This window comes from Staurois parvus, unplaced genomic scaffold (genome assembly GCF_062004578.1).
Source record: "Staurois parvus isolate SC_StPar_1 unplaced genomic scaffold, SC_StPar_1.0 ptg003757l, whole genome shotgun sequence".
Lineage (NCBI taxonomy): Eukaryota > Metazoa > Chordata > Amphibia > Anura > Ranidae > Staurois > Staurois parvus.
Window position 1 is genome coordinate 360 of NW_028321553.1, and position 24,641 is coordinate 25,000.

The window sequence follows — 24,641 nt, forward strand, 5'->3', positions numbered from 1 at the left end:
CCTCCATCTACAAAGTTACAATGTACGGTCTGATCCCTGGGGGAGGGGAGACTGAGGAAATGCCTCCTCCTCCATCTACAAAGTTACAATGAACAGTCTGATCACAGTCTGATCTGCCTGCAGCAGATGATGACATCATCCCAGCCTAGGCAGAGTGGTTCGTAAAGAATTTAGAGGCCTTTGTTCCTCAACATTCAGAAAAGGGTACTTTTTGAGAGGGGGAGGGCTTTGCCTCCTCCTCCTTGCAAGATACCCCCCAGAATTGAAGGGTATGTGGGAGGGGCATACACTTGCTTTCCCTTTCCTGGCTACCCAGGCTACATGCTAGGATAGAGGTCTGGTTGGGATATTAAAGGGAACCCAACTCTGATGTCCTATGTAGAGCAATTAGGAGGTGAACCCACAGCCTGGCCCATACGTGTGCACAGCTCAACTGAACAGCTATAGAGGGCCGAGTCTTTCAGGAAGGGGCTCTGCAGAGCAGTTACAGCCAGAAGAGGAAACTGATCCAGGGAGTGCAGATGAACCTCCAACCGAGCAGAGGACATCTCAGAGCAGAGGACATCTCAGAGCAGAGGACATCACAGACCAGAGAACATCTCAGACCAGAGAACATCTCAGAGCAGAGGACATCTCAGAGCAGAGGACATCACAGAGCAGAGGACATCTCAGAGCAGAGGACATCACAGAGCAGAGAACATCTCAGACCAGAGAACATCTCAGAGCAGAGGACATCTCAGAGCAGAGGACATCACAGACCAGAGAACATCTCAGAGCAGAGGACATCTCAGAGCAGAGGACATCACAGAGCAGAGGACACCACAGAGCAGAGGACATCACAGACCAGAGAACATCTCAGAGCAGAGGACATCTCAGAGCAGAGGACATCACAGACCAGAGAACATCTCAGAGCAGAGGACATCTCAGAGCAGAGGACATCACAGACCAGAGGACATCACAGAGCAGAGGACATCTCAGAGCAGAGGACATCACAGAGCAGAGAACATCTCAGAGCAGAGAACATCTCAGAGCAGAGGACATCTCAGAGCAGAGGACATCACAGAGCAGAGGACATCTCAGAGCAGAGAACATCTCAGAGCAGAGGACATCACAGACAAGAGAACATCTCAGAGCAGAGGACATCTCAGAGCAGAGGACATCACAGAGCAGAGGACATCACAGAGCAGAGGACATCACAGACCAGAGAACATCTCAGAGCAGAGGACATCTCAGAGCAGAGGACATCACAGAGCAGAGGACATCTCAGAGCAGAGAACATCTCAGAGCAGAGGACATCTCAGAGCAGAGGACATCACAGAGCAGAGGACATCTCAGAGCAGAGAACATCACAGAGCAGAGGACATCACAGAGCAGAGGACATCTCAGAGCAGAGGACATCACAGAGCAGAGGACATCTCAGAGCAGAGGACATCACAGAGCAGAGGACATCACAGACCAGAGAACATCTCAGAGCAGAGGACATCACAGAGCAGAGGACATCTCAGAGCAGAGGACATCACAGAGCAGAGGACATCACAGAGCAGAGGACATCTCAGAGCAGAGGACATCACAGAGCAGAGGACATCTCAGAGCAGAGGACATCACAGAGCAGAGGGCATCACAGACCAGAGAACATCTCAGAGCAGAGGACATCACAGAGCAGAGGACATCACAGAGCAGAGGACATCACAGAGCAGAGGACATCACAGACCAGAGAACATCTCAGAGCAGAGGACATCTCAGAGCAGAGGACATCACAGAGCAGAGAACATCACAGAGCAGAGGACATCACAGAGCAGAGGACATCACAGACCAGAGAACATCTCAGAGCAGAGGACATCTCAGAGCAGAGGACATCACAGAGCAGAGAACATCACAGAGCAGAGGACATCTCAGAGCAGAGGACATCTCAGAGCAGAGGACATCACAGAGCAGAGGACATCACAGAGCAGAGGACATCTCAGAGCAGAGGACATCACAGAGCAGAGAACATCACAGAGCAGAGAACATCACAGAGCAGAGGACATCACAGAGCAGAGAACATCTCAGAGCAGAGGACATCTCAGAGCAGAGGACATCACAGATCAGAGAACATCACAGAGCAGAGGACATCACAGAGCAGAGGACATCTCAGAGCAGAGAAGTTCTTACCATTAAAGTTGACATTTCGGATGTATTTCAGAAGCTTCTTCCCCACAGGGGGGTCCACAGCTGAGCAGAGTCCAGAAGATCCAGGGCAGAGGTCCTTTATCATATTGTGCAGAGCATGAGCCATGGCATAGACGGCGTCTATCACAAACTGGACTCGTTCATCCTGCTCATAGGGCGAGTCTTGACCAATCCGCTCCTGACCTACAAAAGTCCAAAACATGAAAGGAAACAATGTCACCCCCCAATAATGAGCCGGAAATGAGTATTACTGGAGTACTCCAGACCAACCTCCCCTTGTAAACGCCCACTGCTGAGTCAGAGCTAGAACCCTCCAATCAACAAAGAGCAAGCTCCCTGCCGATTGGAGCAATACAACTCTGGCTCAGCAGGGGGGGGGGGGTGTCAGACCTCTACAGAGAGACCACTACTTCCACATTGGGAGTACGGAGCCTTTGCTGCAGTATGCTGGCAGGACACAGGCCTTTCTATTCCAGCTGTGGCTGCCTTCTAAAGAAAACATCTGGAAGACTTTGCACAACGTTTGTTGCACCTGGAATGGATTTTACTGTTTAAAACAAAAGTTCAATTGGGCTTCAATCTCTCTGCGGATGCTGTAAATATTCATACCCCGGGATTGTCCCCTTCTTGTTGTCATAGGCAAGAGGCTGCAGTCCTGCCTGAGGTGACAATGGGGAGTCAGGTGGACTATGAGACTCGAGCAGTTGTCTGAATGGCATTGGCAGAGCCCCGATTTCATGTATTGCCTGGAGTGAGTCTTCAACATATAAGGGGGAGATCAACCGCTGAAGATTCCTTCCTCCATCGCCCCTCTCACAGTCTCGTATTTCAGGGTCTCAGCCGGCTGTGATCCAGAGTCAGCTCACTAAAATGTCCTTCACGGATAGACAGGCCATGAAAATCTCTTCACAGATTATTTATCTCCATCTGTAAGGAGCTTCTGCTGCACTAAAACCAGCATGAGGGCTCTGATGTGGTTGTTGAGCTCCTCGGTGCGCAAACAACACATCTGTCCATCCGTCAGAGGAAGATTGAGAGGAAGACGGAGATGGAGAGGAGGATGGAGATGGAGAGGAGGATAGAGAGGAGGATGGAGAGGAGGATGGAGAGAAGGATGGAGAGAAGGACGGAGAGGAAGACAGAGATGGAGAGGAGGACGGAGAGGAGGACGGAGTGGAAGACGAAGAGGAAGACGGAGAGGGAGAGGAGGATGGAGAGGGAGAGGAGGATGGAGAGGGAGAGGAACATGGAGATGGAGAGGAAGATGGAGATGGAGAGGAAGATGGAGATGGAGAGGAAGATGGAGAGGGAGAGGAAGATGGAGAGGGAGAGGAAGAGGGAGAGGAAGATGGTGAGGGAGAGGAGGATGGAGAGGGAGAGGAAGATGGAGAGGGAGAGGAAGATGGTGAGGGAGAGGAGGATAGAGAGGGAGAGGAAGATGGAGAGGGAGGGGAAGAGGGAGAGGAAGATGGTGAGGGAGAGGAGGATGGAGAGGGAGAGGAAGATGGAGAGGGAGAGGAAGATGGTGAGGGAGAGGAGGATAGAGAGGGAGAGGAAGATGGAGAGGGAGGGGAAGATGGAGATGGAGGGGAAGATGGAGATGAAGAGGAAGATGGAGATGAAGAGGAAGACGGAGAGGAAGAGGAAGATGGAGAGGGAGAGGAAGACGGAGAGGGAGAGGAAGACGGAGAGGGAGAGGAAGACGGAGATGGAGAGGAAGACGGAGAGGAAGAGGAAGATGGAGAGGGAGAGGAAGACGGAGAGGGAGAGGAAGACGGAGAGGGAGAGGAAGACGGAGATGGAGAGGAAGATGGTGAGGGAGAGGAAGATGGAGAGGGAGAGGAAGATGGAGATGGAGAAGAAGACAGAGATGGAGAGGAAAATGGAGATGAGGATGGAAGGTGAAGATGGAAATGGAAGATGGAGATGGAGAGGAATATGGAGAGGGGGAGGAATATGGAGAGGAAGAGGAATATGGAGAGGAAGACGGAGATGGAGAAGAAGATGGAGAGGGAGACAAAGATGGAGAGGGAGACACAGAGGAAGACGGAGATGGAGAGGAAGACGGAGATGGAGAGGAAGACGGAGATGGAGAGGAAGACAGAGATGGAGAGGAAGACAGAGAGGAAAACAGAGATGGAGAAGAAGATGGAGAGGAAGATAGAGAGAAAGACAGAGATGTAGAGGAAAATGGAGATGAGGATGGAAGATGGAAATGGGGATGGTGGGGATGGAAGAAAGAGATGGAGAGGAATATGGAGAGGGAGAGGAATATGGAGATGGAGAGGAAGACAGAGATAGAAAAGGAGACAGAGATGTAGAGGGAGACAGAGATGGAGAGGTAGATGAAGATGGAGAGGAAGACAGAGATGGAGAAGAAAATGGAGATGAGAATGTGAGATGGAGAGGGAGATGGAGATGGAAAGGGAGAGGAAGATGAAGATGAAAAGGATAACAGAGATGGAGAGGAAAATTAAGATGAGAAAGGAATATGGAAAAGGAGAGGAAGACGGAGATGGAGAGGAAGATGGAGAGGAACACAGAGATGGAGAGGAAGATGGAGCTGGAGAGGAAGATGGAGATGGAGAGGAAGACAGAGATGGAGAGGAAGACGGGGATGGAGAGGAAGACGTGGATGGAGATGGAGAGGAAGATGGAGATGAGGATGGCAGAGGGAGATGGAGAGGAAGATGGAGTGGAAGACAGAGAGAGAGAGGAAGATAGAGAGGAAGATGGGAATGGAGAGGAAGATGGAGAGGAAGATGGAGTTGAGGATGGAAGGTGGAGATGGAGAGGAAGATGGAGAGGAACACAGAGATGGAGAGGAAGATGGAGCTGGAGAGGAAGATGGAGATGGAGAGGAAGACAGAGATGGAGAGGAAGACGGGGATGGAGAGGAAGACGGGGATGGAGAGGAAGACGGGGATGGAGAGGAAGACGGGGATGGAGATGGAGAGGAAGATGGAGATGAGGATGGCAGAGGGAGATGGAGAGGAAGATGGAGTGGAAGACAGAGAGAGAGAGGAAGATGGAGAGGAAGATGGGAATGGAGAGGAAGATGGAGAGGAAGATGGAGTTGAGGATGGAAGGTGGAGATGGAGAGGAAGGTGGGGGAGAGGAGCCAGAGATGATCACAAGACACTCCATCAATACAGGAGAGGGAGATTCTAGATTATAACCCGACACAAATCTTCAGCTAAGATGAGGAGTGGAAGATAGACCAGCTGGTTAACCTTCTGGGGAATCTATTGGTACCCATCCACTAATGGCCTCCATCAATATATAGTCCTTATATACTAATGATGATAGAACCCACCACACCCTCCTGTCCTGGTCAACCGCCAATGACTCAAAACACATCCTTACTCCTTCATAGTGAAGGAGGAAACCTGCATGCCTCGTATTGTGACAATGGGTGTCTTTTAGTCTCTGCATGTGGTGCTCATAGTGCCTCCTTCTAGGTCGCCAGTACCTTATGTGTAGAAATAAAATACGGAGTTAGTGCGAGGATCCAATGTGGTGTCCAGAGATTCCGACACAAACAACAAGTCATTCGTTGTCCACCAGAGTCAACCAATTACTAAAATATCACTTCTCGGTGGACTGGCCCTTTAAAGTGAATGAAATGTTTGAGCATCACAGATTGGATCATTGTAAGTAAACGGGGGTCAGGACGGTTACAAAATAATGTTCTTATACTAGAGTGATGCATGCGGTAAAAAAGTTTGGGGAGAACCAACATTCTACTACCACCTCCTGCCAATCCCCCCAGAGGTTCCTTCAACAAACTTGTGGTAAGATCTGGGGGGGTCGGGAATCATCTGAATGCAATGTGTTCTAGTTGTGTTGCAGAGACACGGGTCATCCTATGTTGCAGAGACACGGGTTATCCTATGTTGCAGAGACACGGGTCATCCTATGTTGCAGAGACACGGGTCATCCTATGTTGCAGAGACACGGGTTATCCTATGTTGCAGAGACAGGGGTCATCCTATGTTGCAGAGACACGGGTTATCCTGTGTTGCAGAGACACGGGTTACCCTATGTTGCAGAGACAGGGGTCATCCTATGTTGCAGAGACAGGGGTCATCCTGTGTTGCAGAGACACGGGTTACCCTATGTTGCAGAGACACGGGTTATCCTGTGTTGCAGAGACACGGGTTATCCTGTGTTGCAGAGACATGGGTTACCCTATGTTGCAGAGACAGGGGTCATCCTGTGTTGCAGAGACATGGGTTACCCTATGTTGCAGAGACACGGGTCATCCTGTGTTGCAGAGACACGGGTTACCCTATGTTGCAGAGACACGGGTTATCCTGTGTTGCAGAGACACGGGTTATCCTGTGTTGCAGAGACACGGGTTATCCTGTGTTGCAGAGACACGGGTCATCCTGTGTTGCAGAGACACGGGTTATCCTATGTGCAGAGACACGGGTTATCCACCTGACATTGGCTGTTCTCATAGGAGTGTTCCTCCTGATTGCTGCATTGGAATAAGTTGTGTTTAGTGAAGCCAGCAGCCAACCCGTGTCATAGATCCGTGTCATAGATCCGTGTCATAGATCCGTGTCATAGATCCGTGTCATAGATCCGTGTCATAGATCCCCGTCTCCTCCTCGCCCTCCATGTCATAGATCCCCGTCTCCTCCTCACTCCTCCATGTCATAGATCCCCGTCTCCTCCTCGCCCTCCGTGTCATAGATCCCCGTCTCCTCCTCGCCCTCCGTGTCATAGATCCCCGTCTCCTCCTCGCCCTCCATGTCATAGATCCCCGTCTCCTCCTCACTCCTCCATGTCATAGATCCCCGCCTCCTCCTCGCCCTCCGTGTCACAGATCCCCGTCTCCTCCTCGCCCTCCGTGTCATAGATCCCCGTCTCCTCCTCGCCCTCCGTGTCATAGATCCCCGTCTCCTCCTCGCCCTCCGTGTCATAGATCCCCGTCTCCTCCTCGCCCTCCGTGTCACAGATCCCCGTCTCCTCCTCGCCCTCCGTGTCATAGATCCCTGTCTCCTCCTCGCCCTCCATGTCATAGATCCCGTCTCCTCCTCGCCCTCCATGTCATAGATCTCCGTCTCCTCCTCACTCCTCCATGTCATAGATCCCCGTCTCCTCCTCGCCCTCCATGTCATAGATCCCCGTCTCCTCCTCGCCCTCCATGTCATAGATCCCCGTCTCCTCCTCACTCCTCCATGTCATAGATCCCCGTCTCCTCCTCGCCCTCCATGTCATAGATCCCCGTCTCCTCCTCGCCCCCCAATGTCATAGATCCCCGTCTCCTCCTCGCCCTCCATGTCATAGATCCCCGTCTCCTCCTCACTCCTCCATGTCACAGATCCCCGTCTCCTCCTCGCCCTCCGTGTCATAGATCCCCGTCTCCTCCTCGCCCTCCGTGTCACAGATCCCCGTCTCCTCCTCGCCCTCCATGTCATAGATCCCCGTCTCCTCCTCGCCCTCCGTGTCATAGATCCCCGTCTCCTCCTCGCCCTCCGTGTCATAGATCCCCGTCTCCTCCTCGCCCTCCGTGTCATAGATCCCCGTCTCCTCCTCGCCCTCCGTGTCATAGATCCCCGTCTCCTCCTCGCCCTCCGTGTCATAGATCCCCGTCTCCTCCTCGCCCTCCGTGTCACAGATCCCCGTCTCCTCCTCGCCCTCCGTGTCATAGATCCCTGTCTCCTCCTCGCCCTCCATGTCATAGATCCCGTCTCCTCCTCGCCCTCCATGTCATAGATCTCCGTCTCCTCCTCACTCCTCCATGTCATAGATCCCCGTCTCCTCCTCGCCCTCCATGTCATAGATCCCCGTCTCCTCCTCGCCCTCCATGTCATAGATCCCCGTCTCCTCCTCACTCCTCCATGTCATAGATCCCCGTCTCCTCCTCGCCCTCCATGTCATAGATCCCCGTCTCCTCCTCGCCCCCCAATGTCATAGATCCCCGTCTCCTCCTCGCCCTCCATGTCATAGATCCCCGTCTCCTCCTCACTCCTCCATGTCATAGATCCCCGCCTCCTCCTCGCCCTCCGTGTCACAGATCCCCGTCTCCTCCTCGCCCTCCGTGTCATAGATCCCCGTCTCCTCCTCGCCCTCCGTGTCATAGATCCCCGTCTCCTCCTCGCCCTCCATGTCATAGATCCCCGTCTCCTCCTCGCCCTCCGTGTCATAGATCCCCGTCTCCTCCTCGCCCTCCGTGTCATAGATCCCCGTCTCCTCCTCGCCCTCCATGTCATAGATCCCCGTCTCCTCCTCGCCCTCCATGTCATAGATCCCCGTCTCCTCCTCGCCCTCCATGTCATAGCTCCCCGTCTCCTCCTCGCCCTCCATGTCATAGATCCCCGTCTCCTCCTCGCCCTCCATGTCATAGATCCCCGTCTCCTCCTCGCCCTCCGTGTCATAGATCCCCGCCTCCTCCTCGCCCTCCGTGTCATAGATCCCCGCCTCCTCCTCGCCCTCCGTGTCATAGATCCCCGCCTCCTCCTCACCCTCCGTGTCATAGATCCCTGCCTCCTCCTTGCCCTCCGTGTCATAGATCCCCGTCTCCTCCTCGCCCTCCGTGTCATAGATCCCCGCCTCCTCCTCGCCCTTCGTGTCATAGATCCCCGTCTCCTCCTCGCCCTCCATGTCATAGATCCCCGTCTCCTCCTCGCCCTCCATGTCATAGATCCCCGTCTCCTCCTCGCCCTCCATGTCATAGATCCCCGTCTCCTCCTCGCCCTCCATGTCATAGATCCCCGTCTCCTCCTCGCCCTCCGTGTCATAGATCCCCGCCTCCTCCTCGCCCTCCGTGTCATAGATCCCCGCCTCCTCCTCACCCTCCGTGTCATAGATCCCTGCCTCCTCCTTGCCCTCCGTGTCATAGATCCCCGTCTCCTCCTCGCCCTCCGTGTCATAGATCCCCGCCTCCTCCTCGCCCTTCGTGTCATAGATCCCCGTCTCCTCCTCGCCCCCCAATGTCATAGATCCCCGTCTCCTCCTCGCCCTCCGTGTCATAGATCCCCGTCTCCTCCTCGCCCTCCGTGTCATAGATCCCCGTCTCCTCCTCGCCCTCCGTGTCATAGATCCCCGTCTCCTCCTCGCCCTCCGTGTCATAGATCCCCGTCTCCTCCTCGCCCTCCGTGTCATAGATCCCGCCTCCTCCTCGCCCTCCGTGTCATAGATCCCCGTCTCCTCCTCGCCCTCCGTGTCATAGATCCCCGTCTCCTCCTCGCCCTCCGTGTCATAGATCCCCGCCTCCTCCTCGCCCTCCGTGTCATAGATCCCCGTCTCCTCCTCGCCCTCCGTGTCATAGATCCCCGTCTCCTCCTCGCCCTCCATGTCATAGATCCCCGCCTCCTCCTCGCCCTCCGTGTCATAGATCCCCGCCTCCTCCTCGCCCTCCGTGTCACAGATCCCCGTCTCCTCCTCGCCCTCCGTGTCATAGATCCCCGTCTCCTCCTCGCCCTCCGTGTCATAGATCCCCGTCTCCTCCTCGCCCTCCGTGTCATAGATCCCCGTCTCCTCCTCGCCCTCCGTGTCACAGATCCCCGTCTCCTCCTCGCCCTCCGTGTCATAGATCCCTGTCTCCTCCTCGCCCTCCGTGTCATAGATCCCGTCTCCTCCTCGCCCTCCATGTCATAGATCCCCGTCTCCTCCTCGCCCTCCATGTCATAGATCCCCGTCTCCTCCTCGCCCTCCATGTCATAGATCCCCGTCTCCTCCTCACTCCTCCATGTCATAGATCCCCGTCTCCTCCTCGCCGTCCATGTCATAGATCCCCGTCTCCTCCTCGCCCTCCATGTCATAGATCCCCGTCTCCTCCTCGCCCTCCATGTCATAGATCCCCGTCTCCTCCTCGCCCTCCAGGATGTTCTCTATTGATCAGCAGTTTCTCCGTTACCTCCGGGGGGGGGGGCATTGATGGGTGGCGGACATTTGTTACCTGTACACTTGCGGTCGGTGTCCTCCTTCTTGGAGCCGGTAATAGTCAGCTTGCAGTTGAAGTTCTCTTCCCAATACTCAGCGAACCAAACATTCCTGCGGTTGTTCTCCAAGGTCCGCGATGTGAAATACGCATCAAAACCTGCAGAGAGAGCGGAGAAAGTGCGATACATCAATACATGACATTCGACCTGGACGTCCAACCAAAACCTCTGACTTCACTTTGGAAACTCGTGTGAAAGGGGCCACACAAAGGGGCCACACAAAGGGGCCACACGAAGGGGCCACACAAAGGGGCCACACAAAGGGGCCATACAAAGGGGCCACACAAAGGGGCCACACAAAGGGGCCATACAAAGGGGCCACACAAAGGGGCCATACGAAGGGGCCACACAAAGGGGCCACACGAAGGGGCCACACGAAGGGGCCATACAAAGGGGCCACACAAAGGGGCCACACACTGCATTAAACAAAAACTAACTTCAGTCGACAGATTCTATAGAAAATGAAACGTTTCCAAAAGAAAGCTGCGCCCCCCCCCCCCCCCCCAGAGGAAATCAATGAATGTATTACTTTGCTATCCCTCCTGTATTGATTTGTATGGGAATCGCCCGTCTGCCCTCACGTTGTACTGCGCTGCGCCAACTGTTGGCGATATCTACATCCTGTATAATAATATCTGAAGCAACGGGCCCCGTAGGGACAGAGATGTAAGGATGGTCCAGTAAAGGGTTCGAGAACAGAATCCATCGACTCCTCTGCGTCATACACCCTCCAATCAGATCTGTCCGCAATGTATCCCAATGTGGTAATGGGACTATACTCAGCTATATGCTGTATGACGGGGCCCCGGGCCCCGTGTAGGAATCCATGGCTCACAGCAATGTCACGCCCAAGCGTTCCCTCCTCCTCGGAATTCGTCAGCAGCTGTCACTCAGGATTAATTAGACCCTTTCAGGTAGGATTTGAATAATTTACGTTCGTCTTTGTTTGTCGATGATCTCACAATTACTGTATCAGAACGAACGTTTTTCTGGAATAAATCACAGAAGCTTTCTAATTACCTATCGATGAGGAACGGCTGGCGAGCGGCACAGCGAGAGGCTCCGGGACTACATCTCCCATCATCCTCCGCCGGCCACAGGCAGCACTCACTATCAGCTCTTGTCAGCAATGCATCATGGGGGAGGAAGCCTCTCATCATCCTCATGCACACTGGCTTTCAGAAAATGCCTCTTTAACTGGCTTTTGGGGTTTCAGCCTGTAAACGCGCGTCTATGGCAGCCGTCCGTGCGCCCCGAGGGGTTAACAGGCAGAAGAAACGCGCGGCGTCTTCAGGCGCTAATGTATTCCAACGGCTTTATAATCGAACATTCCGGCCAATGGAATACATCGACGCTCACACACTTCACGTGCCTAAATGAGTCTAAAGGCACCCAAACGCATGCGCAATACGTGGCTTTAGGCACATTTTTTTCAGCAGCTTTTTTCCTGGCAGGACTAGAGGTGTTCAGAGGAGATGGACACACGGGCTGCATGGAGGATGATTGGCGATTTGGATGGAATTCTCCAGTAGGAGCCCCAGTGACACCCAACTCCTGGGATCAGGACAAAGCCGGGACAGGGATCCATTAATGCCCCAAATAGCACCCCAGGAGCTTCAAGAAGAAGGTTTTCAGTCTTCCAGCGTATGTCACTCAGAAAGTAGCCACAGCCTGAGGAGGAAAGCCTGGAGGGAGCCCTGCACTCTGTATGGTGGCCTCCCTGCAGAGCTCCTGCACCCCCCTACTGTGTCAGACCGACAACTCTGCAATAAGCAAAGCTCCTGCTTACTCTGACCCAGTAGGAGTCTTGTGGAGCCTCTGCAGAGGGACTTCTGCTTCCACACAGACAGCAAGGGTCCTTCTCTGCCACATGGCGCATGTTGTGTTGTATACGAGGATGGTTGGTGAAGAGCATGCGGGAGGTGTAGTTTGTGTGTTCCTGTAACAGGTGTGTAGTAGATGTGTAGTTGTAGCGGGTGTTGTGTTCCTGTAGTGGGTGTTGTGTAGTTGTAGCGGGTGTTGTGTTCCTGTAGGGGGTGTTGTGTTCCTGTAGGGGGTGTTGTGTTCCTGTAGTGGGTGTTGTGTAGTTGTAGCGGGTGTTGTGTTCCTGTAGCGGGTGTTGTGTTGTGTTCCTGTAGGGGGTGTTGTGTTCCTGTAGGGGGTGTTGTGTTCCTGTAGGGGGTGTTGTGTTGTGTTCCTGTAGTGGGTGTTGTGTAGTTGTAGCGGGTGTTGTGTTCCTGTAGCGGGTGTTGTGTTGTGTTCCTGTAGCGGGTGTTGTGTTCCTGTAGCGGGTGTTGTGTTGTGTTCCTGTAGCGGGTGTTGTGTTGTGTTCCTGTAGCGGGTGTTGTGTTGTGTTCCTGTAGCGGGTGTTGTGTTCCTGTAGCGGGTGTTGTGTTCCTGTAGAGGGTGTTGTGTTCCTGTAGCGGGTGTTGTGTTGTGTTCCTGTAGCGGGTGTTGTGTTCCTGTAGCGGGTGTTGTGTTCCTGTAGCGGGTGTTGTGTTGTGTTCCTGTAGCGGGTGTTGTGTTCCTGTAGCGGGTGTTGTGTTGTGTTCCTGTAGCGGGTGTTGTGTTCCTGTAGCGGGTGTTGTGTTGTGTTCCTGTAGCGGGTGTTGTGTTGTGTTCCTGTAGCGGGTGTTGTGTTGTGTTCCTGTAGCGGGTGTTGTGTTCCTGTAGCGGGTGTTGTGTTCCTGTAGAGGGTGTTGTGTTCCTGTAGCGGGTGTTGTGTTGTGTTCCTGTAGCGGGTGTTGTGTTCCTGTAGCGGGTGTTGTGTTCCTGTAGGGGGTGTTGTGTTGTGTTCCTGTAGTGGGTGTTGTGTTCCTGTAGCGGGTGTTGTGTTGTGTTCCTGTAGCGGGTGTTGTGTTGTGTTCCTGTAGCGGGTGTTGTGTTCCTGTAGTGGGTGTTGTGTTCCTGTAGCGGGTGTTGTGTTGTGTTCCTGTAGCGGGTGTTGCGTGTTCCCATCCATGTGTTGGTGTGGCGGTGATGTGTAGTTGTAGCGGGTGTTGCGTGTTCCCATCCATGTGTGGGTGTGTTGGTGATGTGTAGTTGTAGCGGGTGTTGCGTGTTCCCATCCATGTGTCGGTGATGTGTAGTGTAGCGGGTGTTGCATGTTCCCATCCATGTGTCGGTGATGTGTAGTTGTAGCGGGTGTTGCGTGTTCCCATCCATGTGTCGGTGATGTGTAGTGTAGCGGGTGTTGCATGTTCCCATCCATGTGTCGGTGATGTGTAGTTGTAGCGGGTGTTGCGTGTTCCCATCCATGTGTCGGTGATGTGTAGTTGTAGTGGGTGTTGCGTGTTCCCATCCATGTGTCGGTGATGTGTAGTGTAGCGGGTGTTGCATGTTCCCATCCATGTGTCGGTGATGTGTAGTTGTAGCGGGTGTTGCGTGTTCCCATCCATGTGTCGGTGATGTGTAGTGTAGCGGGTGTTGCGTGTTCCCATCCATGTGTCGGTGATGTGTAGTTGTAGTGGGTGTTGCGTGTTCCCATCCATGTGTCGGTGATGTGTAGTGTAGCGGGTGTTGCATGTTCCCATCCATGTGTCGGTGATGTGTAGTTGTAGCGGGTGTTGCGTGTTCCCATCCATGTGTCGGTGATGTGTAGTGTAGCGGGTGTTGCGTGTTCCCATCCATGTGTCGGTGATGTGTAGTTGTAGCGGGTGTTGCGTGTTCCCATCCATGTGTCGGTGATGTGTAGTTGTAGCGGGTGTTGCGTGTTCCCATCCATGTGTCGGTGATTTGTCGGTGATGTGTTTAGATAGCAGAACATTCTCTGTAGGAGATGGCTCTGAACACGCGTGTGTCATCCTCAGGTTGTCCCCCCGCGGTGCCGCCATTCTCTCCTGTCCCCGGGGGAGATGATTCTTGGCTGATAAATAATTCAGCCGGTGAATTTATCTGCAGCGAGAAGTGCGGGGAGGGGGGGGGGGGAGCCGAGGACTCCGAACGTCTCCGCAACACCAAGTGCCTTGTATAGAGCCATCTGTGCCGGAGAAACATAGTCCGTGTCACTCTCCACACCGGGGTCACCGGACAGGAAGACGTCTACAATACATGGGAGAGGAGACACCGAGGAACTTGGGACTGGCACATCAAGCAAGATCACAGTGAAGATCACCTGAAACCACTCAGGTTTATCTTATATATATACCGCTCCTTCCTCTATAACTCTCCTCTCCTGAAATACTCTGCACTGCTGGAGGACTCCTCTCCTTCCTCTATAACTCTCCTCTCCTGAAATACTCTGCACTGCTGGAGGACTCCTCTCCTTCCTCTATAACTCCTCTCCTGAAATACTCTGCACTGCTGGAGGACTCCTCTCCTTCCTCTATAACTCTCCTCTCCTGAAATACTCTGCACTGCTGGAGGACTCCACTCCTTCCTCTATAACTCTCCTCTCCTGAAATACTCTGCACTGCTGGAGGACTCCTCTCCTTCCTCTATAACTCTCCTCTCCTGAAATACTCTGCACTGCTGGAGGACTCCTCTCCTTCCTCTATAACTCCTCTCCTGAAATACTCTGCACTGCTGGAGGACTCCTCTCCTTCCTCTATAACTCCTCTCCTGAAATACTCTGCACTGCTGGAGGACTCCGCTCCTTCCTCTATAACTCCTCTCCTGAAATACTCTGCACTGCTGGAGGACTCCTCTCCTTCCTCTATAACTCCTCTCCTGAAATACTCTGCACTGCTGGAGGACTCCGCTCCTTCCTCTATAACTCCTCTCCTGAAATACTCTGCACTGCTGGAGAACTCCTCTCCTTCCTCTATAACTCCTCTCCTGAAATACTCTGCACTGCTGGAGGACTCCGCTCCTTCCTCTATAACTCCTCTCCTGAAATACTCTGCTCTGCTGGAGGACTCCTCTCCTTCCTCTATAACTCCTCTCCTGAAATACTCTGCGCTGCTGGAGGACTCCTCTCCTTCCTCTATAACTCTCTTCTCCTGAAATACTCTGCACTGCTGGAGGACTCCTCTCCTTCCTCTATAACTCTCCTCTCCTGAAATACTCTGCACTGCTGGAGGACTCCTCTCCTTCCTCTATAACTCTCTTCTCCTGGCTGCCTCTCAGACCCATTTCTGGAGGTGAGGGTCTCGGGGGGTCTTGCTGTAGCTCTGCTGTGATTTGGCAGTATTTAGTTGCGTCCTCCTATGCATGGCGGGACACAGGAAGGGTGGAATGCAAACGTTCCGCTTCTTATTCCCACCATCCTCCGGGATCCGGGAACATCCCATTGCAGCTCCCACTATCCTCTGGGATCCGGAAACATCCCATCGCAGCTCCCACCATCCTCTGGGGAGTCGGGAACATCCCATCACAGCTTCCACCATCCTCCGGGATCCGGAAACATCCCATCGCAGCTCACACCATCCTCCAGGGAGTTGGGAACATCCCATTGCAGCTCCCACCATCCTCTTGGATCTGGGAACATCCCATCGCAGCTCCCACCATCCTCCGGGATCCGGAAACATCCCATCGCAGCTCCCACCATCCTCCGGGATCCGGAAACATCCCATCGCAGCTCCCACCATCCTCTGGGGAGTCGGGAACATCCCATCGCAGCTCCCACCATCCTCCGGGATCCGGAAACATCCCATCGCAGCTCCCACCATCCTCTGGGGAGTCGGGAACATCCCATCGCAGCTCCCACCATCCTCCGGGATCCGGAAACATCCCATTGCAGCTCCCACCATCCTCTGGGGAGTCGGGAACATCCCATCGCAGCTCCCACCATCCTCTGCCGTGACAAACAAGCATCCCTGTGATAGAAGAGAGGAGAAGATAAAGATCTTCGGAGAAACAAACCCGCAGAGCGTCCCGTCTCAGATGTTCAGATAAAGCCGGCGAGCTGCAACGCTGCCCACCAGGGGATTCGTCGTGACATTATAAACAATGTTACTTTGTATCTCTATCTCCCGTCTGATCGATGTTTATAAACAATGTTACTTTGTATCTCTCCATCTCCCGTCTGATCGATGTTTATAAACAATGTTACTTTGTATCTCTCCATCTCCCGTCTGATCGATGTTTATAAACAATGTTACTTTGTATCTCTCCATCTCCGTCTGATCGATGTTTATAAACAATGTTACTTTGTATCTCTCCATCTCCCGTCTGATCGATGTTTATAAACAATGTTACTTTGTATCTCTCCATCTCCCGTCTGATCGATGTTTATAAACAATGTTACTTTGTATCTCTATCTCCCGTCTGATCGATGTTTATAAACAATGTTACTTTGTATCTCTCCATCTCCCGTCTGATCGATGTTTATAAACAATGTTACTTTGTATCTCTCCATCTCCCGTCTGATCGATGTTTATAAACAATGTTACTTTGTATCTCTCCATCTCCCGTCTGATCGATGTTTATAAACAATGTTACTTTGTATCTCTCCATCTCCGTCTGATCGATGTTTATAAACAATGTTACTTTGTATCTCTATCTCCCGTCTGATCGATGTTTATAAACAATGTTACTTTGTATCCCTCTATCTCCCGTCTGATCGATGTTTATAAACAATGTTACTTTGTATCTCTCTATCTCCCGTCTGATCGATGTTTATAAACAATGTTACTTTGTATCTCTCCATCTCCCGTCTGATCGATGTTTATAAACAATGTTACTTTGTATCTCTCTATCTCCCGTCTGATCGATGTTTATAAACAATGTTACTTTGTATCTCTCCATCTCCGTCTGATCGATGTTTATAAACAATGTTACTTTGTATCTCTATCCCCCGTCTGATCGATGTTTATAAACAATGTTACTTTGTATCTCCCGTCTGATCAATGTTTATAAACAATGTTACTTTGTATCTCTATCTCCCGTCTGATCGATGTTTATAAACAATGTTACTTTGTATCTCTATCCCCCGTCTGATCGATGTTTATAAACAATGTTACTTTGTATCTCTCTATCCCCTGTCTGATCGATGTTTATAAACAATGTTACTTTGTATCTCTCCATCTCCCGTCTGATCGATGTTTATAAACAATGTTACTTTGTATCTCTCCATCCCCCGTCTGATCGATGTTTATAAACAATGTTACTTTGTATCTCTCTATCTCCCGTCTGATCGATGTTTATAAACAATGTTACTTTGTATCTCTATCTCCCGTCTGATCGATGTTTATAAACAATGTTCCTTTGTATCTCTATCTCCCGTCTGATCGATGTTTATAAACAATGTTACTTTGTATCTCTCTATCTCCCGTCTGATCGATGTTTATAAACAATGTTACTTTGTATCTCTATCTCCCGTCTGATCGATGTTTATAAACAATGTTACTTTGTATCTCTCTATCTCCCGTCTGATCAATGTTTATAAACAATGTTACTTTGTATCTCTCTATCTCCCGTCTGATCGATGTTTATAAACAATGTTACTTTGTATCTCTATCTCCCGTCTGATCGATGTTTATAAACAATGTTACTTTGTATCTCTCTATCTCCCGTCTGATCGATGTTTATAAACAATGTTACTTTGTATCTCTCTATCTCCCGTCTGATCGATGTTTATAAACAATGTTACTTTGTATCTCTATCTCCCGTCTGATCGATGTTTATAAACAATGTTACTTTGTATCTCTCTATCTCCCGTCTGATCGATGTTTATAAACAATGTTACTTTGTATCTCTCTATCTCCCGTCTGATCGATGTTTATAAACAATGTTACTTTGTATCTCTATCTCCCGTCTGATCGATGTTTATAAACAATGTTACTTTGTATCTCTATCCCCCGTCTGATCGATGTTTATAAACAATGTTACTTTGTATCTCTATCTCCCGTCTGATCGATGTTTATAAACAATGTTACTTTGTATCTCTCTATCTCCCGTCTGATCGATGTTTATAAACAATGTTACTTTGTATCCCTCTATCTCCCGTCTGATCGATGTTTATAAACAATGTTACTTTGTATCTCTCTATCTCCCGTCTGATCGATGTTTATAAACAATGTTACTTTGTATCTCTCCATCTCCCGTCTGATCGATGTTTATAAACAATGTTACTTTGTATCTCTCTATCTCCCGTCTGATCGATGTTTATAAACAATGTTACTTTGTATCTCTCCATCCCCCGTCTGATCGATGTTTATAAACAATGTTACTTTGTATCTCTCCATCCTTTGAACGACATCCAGAAGGTAATCCGCCATTGGCCAATGTCTCAGGGCTGGGAGGAGTCAGGGAAGGAAATGTAGGGAAGTAGTTTTATTTTCCACAATGAAGGAAGCTGCCATCTTGTCCATCCCAGAGATCTCCACATTCACTCTGTGGAGACCTTCCTGGCAGCGCTGTGTGTTCTCTGCAGTAAAAGCAGTGATGTGGATTCTTTGCAGTAAAAGCAGTGATGTGGATTCTTTGCAGTAAAAGCAGTGATGTGGATTCTTTGCAGTAAGAGTTGTATGAGTGGCAGTTCTGCGCGGCATTCTTCGGCATATACAGACAAGCACTATTCGGGATTTTTTCTGCTCGGGGTGTTTTTCGTCCCTGAAATTCTAAAGGAGTAATTGCCTCCAGGGTGGCGAAGGGCAGATCATCGGCGGTGTCACTGCGGTGAAAAGGGCGTCAAGCTGCGTTGTGGCAGTGGATGGACATCATCGAGTGTTTCTGTCTTCCTATAATAGTTCGATGGAACACTTTGTATGAAGAGCCATTACAGCGCTGTTTGTGTGAGAACATCGACTAATAAGTGTCAGACGAACAAATATCTCCCCGCAGGTCACAGCGGATCCTCGGCACCATTCAGAGGATCTTTGTGTTTCTGCCTTTCCAATGTATGGCGGCCGCGACGCTCCACCGACGCACAGATACCGATCGTTCAATGCCGTCATTTGTGCTTCTATTCACAACGTTTCTCCCGGAGTCTCGCTGCCCATTCAACTCCTCGTCTTCCTTCTTTCTTTGTACTTTTTTTTTTCTTTTGCAAACAGAGATTTGTAAGAAAATGTAAAGTTGAGGCATAAAAAACTTACAGCCAATCAAATCCGCAGATTTAGACCCGTAACCATGGTGACGATATTGTAAACCCCGCCTTCTCTCAGTAAACGTCTGCTGGAGATGGGAATGGCGAGTCACCTGGCACATCGATGGTTAACCCGATCGGCGGGACAGCAATGGGACGATCGAGACCTTAAAGCCCAACTCCGGGCAAAACCAACTCCATGCAGATATATTCCTCAATAATGACACAAAGAATAGACGCCCCTTCCCCTCTATATACACCCCACCCCCTCTACACTCCGCCCCCTCTGTATACACCCCTCCCCCTCTATATACACCCCGCCCTCTCTATATACACCCTGCCCCCTCTATATACACCCCTCCCCCTCTATATGCACCCCTCCCCCTCTACACTCCGCACCCTCTATATACACCCCTCCCCCTCTATATACACCCCGCCCTCTCTATATACACCCTGCCCCCTCTATATACACCCCTCCCCCTCTATATACACCCCTCCCCCTCTACACTCCGCCCCCTCTATATACACCCCTCCCCCTCTATATACATCCCTCCCCCTCTATATACACCCCCCCTCTACATACACCCCTCCCCCTCTATATACACCCCTCCCTCTCTATATACACCCTGCCCCCTCTATATACACCCCGCCCCATCTACACTCCGCCCCCTCTATATACACCCCTCCCCCTCTATATACACCCCTCCCCCTCTATATACACCCCTCCCCCTCTATATACACCCCGCCCCCTCTATATACACCCCTCCCCCTCTATATACACCCATCAGCCAGAACATTCTGACCACTGACAGGTAAGTGACCACCTCCCCTGCTGCCCCCACTGGCCCCACCACCCCTTCTTCCCCCACTGACCCCGCCTTCCCTGCTGCCCCCACTGACCCCACCTCCCCTGCTTCCCCCACTGACCCTACCTTCCCTGCTGCCCCCACTGACCCCACCTTCCCTGCTGCCCCCACTAACCCCACCTTCCCTGCTGCCCCCACTGACCCTGCTGCCCCCACTGAACCCACTGCTCCTGCTGCCCCCACTGACCCCACCTCCCCTGCTGCCCCCACTGAACCCACTGCTCCTGCTGCCCCCACTGACCCCACCACCCTGCTGCCCCCACTGACCCCACTGCCTCTGCTGCCCCCACTGACCCCACCTCCCCTGCTGCCCCCATCGCCCCTGCTGCCCCCGTCCACTGCCCCCCCCTTCCACACACACCCAAGCACTGGCCTACACACAGCTTCTGCTAAATAAGACCATCTTATAAATCAGCCCCCAAATCTACTTCATACAATTTGTGTGTACTGTCCCCTCCCCCGGGGGGTGCCGGTCCACAGACTGCGCTGCCGCATTACGTTCGTTAGCCACTCGAGCCGAACACTTTACAAATCAAGTGATTAACATCCAATGATTGCCTTCCTGCTCCTCTCCGGGTCTGAGCTCACATTATGGAAATCAGCCGCAACCTTCCCCACTTCCCATAATAATCCGCATAAAGCATAACGGGCCCCATAGATACACAGAACCATCCACGGAGCCTTCCACAGAGCCTTCCAGGACCATCCACGGAGCCTTCCACAGAGCCTTCCAGGACCATCCACAGAGCCTTCCACTGAGCCTTCCACAGAGCCTTCCACTGAGCCTTCCACAGAGCCTTCCACAGAGCCTTCCACGGAGCCTTCCACGGAGCCTTCCATGGAGCCTTCCACTGAGCCTTCCGCAGAGCCTTCCACAGAGCCTTCCACAGAGCCTTCCACTGAGCCTTCCACTGAGCCTTCCACCCAGCCTTCCACAGAGCCTTCCACAGAGCCTTCCACGGAGCCTTCCACGGAGCCTTCCATGGAGCCTTCCACTGAGCCTTCCACTGAGCCTTCCACAGAGCCTTCCACAGAGCCTTCCACGGAGCCTTCCACGGAGCCTTCCATGGAGCCTTCCACTGAGCCTTCCGCAGAGCCTTCCACAGAGCCTTCCACAGAGCCTTCCACGGAGCCTTCCACTGAGCCTTCCACTGAGCCTTCCACCCAGCCTTCCACACAGCCTTCCACAGAGCCTTCCACGGAGCCTTCCACGGAGCCTTCCACTGAGCCTTCCATGGAGCCTTCCAGGACCATGCACAGAGCCTTCCATGGAGCCTTCCAGGATCATCCACAGAGCCTTCCACGGAGCCTTCCAGGACCTTCCACGCAGCCTTTCATGGAGCCTTTCACGCAGCCTTCCATGGAGCCTTCCACTGATCCTTCCACGTAGCCTTCCGCTGAGCCTTCCAGAGCCTTCCATGGAGCCTTCCACGGAGCCTTCCACGGAGCCTTCCACAGAGCCTTCCATGGTGTCCGGGCTGATTGATGGATGGGGGCGTTTATCGGTATCATCTGTCAATCTCTCTTCTATTATCCTTCCTTCCTTCCCTCCCTTCCTTCCTTCCTTCCTTCCTCCCTCCCTCTCTCCCTTTCCCTTCCTTCCTTCCTTCCTCCCTCCCTCCCTCTCTCCCTTTCCCTTCCTTCCTCCCTCCCTCCCTCCCTCCTTTCCTTCCTTCCTTCCTTCCTTCCTCCCTCCCTCCCTCCTTTCCTTCCTTCCTTCCTTCCTTCCTTCCTTCCTTCCTTCCTTCCTTCCTTCCTTCCTTCCTCCCTCCCTTCCTTTCTCTCATTCTGGGCTGTATGAGGAAGGATTCAGCACTTCCCATAATTAATCCGCATAAAGCATCCCGCCAACGGATCACAGAGCAATCCATGCAGCCTTCCTTCCTTCCTTCCTTCCTTCCTTCCTTCTTTCCTTCCTATCCTCCCTTCCTATTCTCCCTCCCTCCCTCCTTTCCTCCCTCCCGTCCGTTCTTTCCTCCCTTCTTTCCCTTCCTTCCTTCCTTCCTTCCTTCCTTCCTTCCTTCCTTCCTTCCTTCCTTCCTTCCTTCCTTCCTTCCTCCTTCCTTCCTCCCTCCTTCCTTCCTCCCTCCCTCTCTTCCTTCCTTCCTTCCTTCCTTCCTTCCTTCCCTTCCCTTTCCTCCCTCCCTTCCTTCCTTCCTTCCTTCTTCCCTTCCTTCCTACCTTTCCTCCCTTTCTCCCTCCCTCCTTTCTTTCTTTCCTTCCTTCCTTCCTTCCTTCCTTCCTTCCTTCCCTCCTTCCTTCTCTCCTTCCTTCCTTCCTTCCCTCCCTCCCTCCCTCCTTCCTTCCTTCCTTCCTTCCTTCCTTCCTTCCTTCCTTCCTTCTCCCTCCCTTCCTTCCTTCCTTCCTTCCTTTCCTTTCCGTTCTTTCCTTCCTTCCCTCCCTTCCTTCCTTCCCTTCCTTCCCTTCCTTCCTTCTTCCCTTCCTTCCTACCTTTCCTTCCTTCCTTCCTTCCTTCCTTCCTTCCTTCCTTCCTTCCTTCCTTCCTTCCTTCCTTCCTTCCTTCTCTCCTTCCTTCTCTCCTTCCTTCCTTCCTTCCTTCCCTCCCTCCTTTCCTTCCTTCCTTCCCTTTCTCTCATTCCGGGTTGTATGTGGAAGGATTCAGCAATGAAGTGATGGGAAATCTTTGCTCATCCTCTGTCCATATCCTCCTATCCTGGTGACACGCTCCTCCATTTTATTGCTCTGGTGTCACAGGGACAGGAAGTGAGGGGATTCTCTCCAGTGGGGTCGCAGACAGGATAAAAGTCTCCTTCTTTTTATCCCCCTAGAACGGTCTTGGCGGGGGCTGGGCTTTCATCCATTGAACTTCTCTATTCTGCACATCCAGCATCAGAAGAAGATGGCCGACCACAAATGCGACGTTCGGCGTCCAGTACAAAGCAGCGCCATCACTTTTATTTCCAGCTACACATAATTGCAGATTGAAAACCGTCTCCGGGGGTCAATGAGGGTTTTTCTCCCAATACTCCCGGCCACTTATCACCCCCTCCTCTCATTACACAGACATCTCAGGGTAGGTGACCCCAACCTTTCTGGTGACATTTTAAGCTGTAGAGATAAATTTGTATCATTAATATTCTTATTAACCTCGTTCACCTGGAGCCGGTCCTGTCGGTGCTGCCGGAGCCGCCGGAGCCGCCGCGGCCTTCGCGGGGCCAGGCTCAGATCTTGTTATTTTATCGTCTCTCTAAGAAGCCCGCCGCCCCCTCCCCCTTCCGAGACCCCCACTTGCCGCCACTCAGATTAGTTACCTTTTTAGCAATTTAAATGACAGGCTGATTTTTTTTCTGTCCCTTAAAACAGATCTTGTCTTGGCTCGTCCCCAACAGATGTTCCGTGTTAGACGAGGAGACGGTGACATGGAGTGTGTCTGTACTAATGCCGCTCACGTTCATTACCATGTAGAACAACGCAGAAGACACAGCCGGCTAATGAGAGCGCGGGGAGCGCTTCCTTCACCGACAGGTGACAACATTCCCACAATGACATACCTGTCCTGAGGACTGTGGGGATCCGGCACACGTGGCAAAACCGACGCCAGATGGGAAGCCGTGCTGAGGTTCAATACAGTTCAACTGAATTGGGCCACCGGAGTTTGGGAAGCCACAAGTACCGGCCAAGAGTACAATGCCAGGAGATCCAACATATTCAAGTATTTCTAGAGCAGCCTTTTCCAACCTATCTATCCATATCTAGTAGTAGCTGGACTTGTTCTGTAATAGTGAAGACATTTCGTAACTTCTCCAAGTCAAGTCTTCAGTTCTAAGGAACATCCCCCAGAATTTATACCCACACAGGGAGCACCAACACCTTCATCCAATCACCATGGTATGGGTTAAAGCAGATACTGATTGTCCAAGAACAGGATGGAGGGTGTGACACTCAGGACTGAAGAAGAGTCTTCAGAACTGAAGCTATTAACTGTCTTCAGCATTATAGAACACGTTCGTCTGAATGTGACTGACTACTACTAGATACACCATGACCTGGATCCATGAGATCAACTACTACTAGATACACCATGACCTGGATCCATGAGATCAACTACTACTAGATACACCATGACCTGGATCCATGAGATCAACTACTACTAGATACACCATGACCTGGATCCATGAGATCAACTACTACTAGATACACCGTGACCTGGATCCATGAGATCAACTACTACTAGATACACCGTGACCTGGATCCATGAGACCAACTACTACTAGATACACCGTGACCTGGATCCATGAGATCAACAACTACTAGATACACCATGACCTGGTTCCATGAGATCAACTACTACTAGATACACCATGACCTGGATCCATGAGATCAACTACTACTAGATACACCATGACCTGGATCCATGAGATCAACTACTACTAGATACACCATGACCTGGATCCATGAGATCAACTACTACTAGATACACCATGACCTGGATCCATGAGATCAACTACTACTAGATACACCATGACCTGGATCCATGAGATCAACTACTACTAGATACACCATGACCTGGATCCATGAGATCAACTACTACTAGATACACCGTGACCTGGATCCATGAGATCAACTACTACTAGATACACCGTGACCTGGATCCATGAGACCAACTACTACTAGATACACCGTGACCTGGATCCATGAGATCAACAACTACTAGATACACCA

At 51.7% G+C, this 24,641-nt stretch overlaps 1 protein-coding gene across 1 annotated transcript in view; it reads right to left on the bottom strand.

Annotated features, from left to right (window-relative positions):
• Positions 1–2,151: 2,151 nt before the first annotated feature.
• Positions 2,152–24,641, bottom strand: part of LOC149427443 (metabotropic glutamate receptor 7-like) — a gene marked incomplete at its 3' end in the record, with an annotated part of 30,237 nt that continues 7,747 nt past the window's right edge. Inside the window, exons 2-3 of the mRNA XM_089668032.1 lie at positions 10,082–10,222; positions 2,152–2,352 (exon numbers count right to left, since the gene is read on the bottom strand). Coding sequence (XP_089524158.1) covers positions 2,152–2,352; positions 10,082–10,222 — 342 coding nt within the window. The remainder of the gene's footprint in view (positions 2,353–10,081; positions 10,223–24,641) is intronic.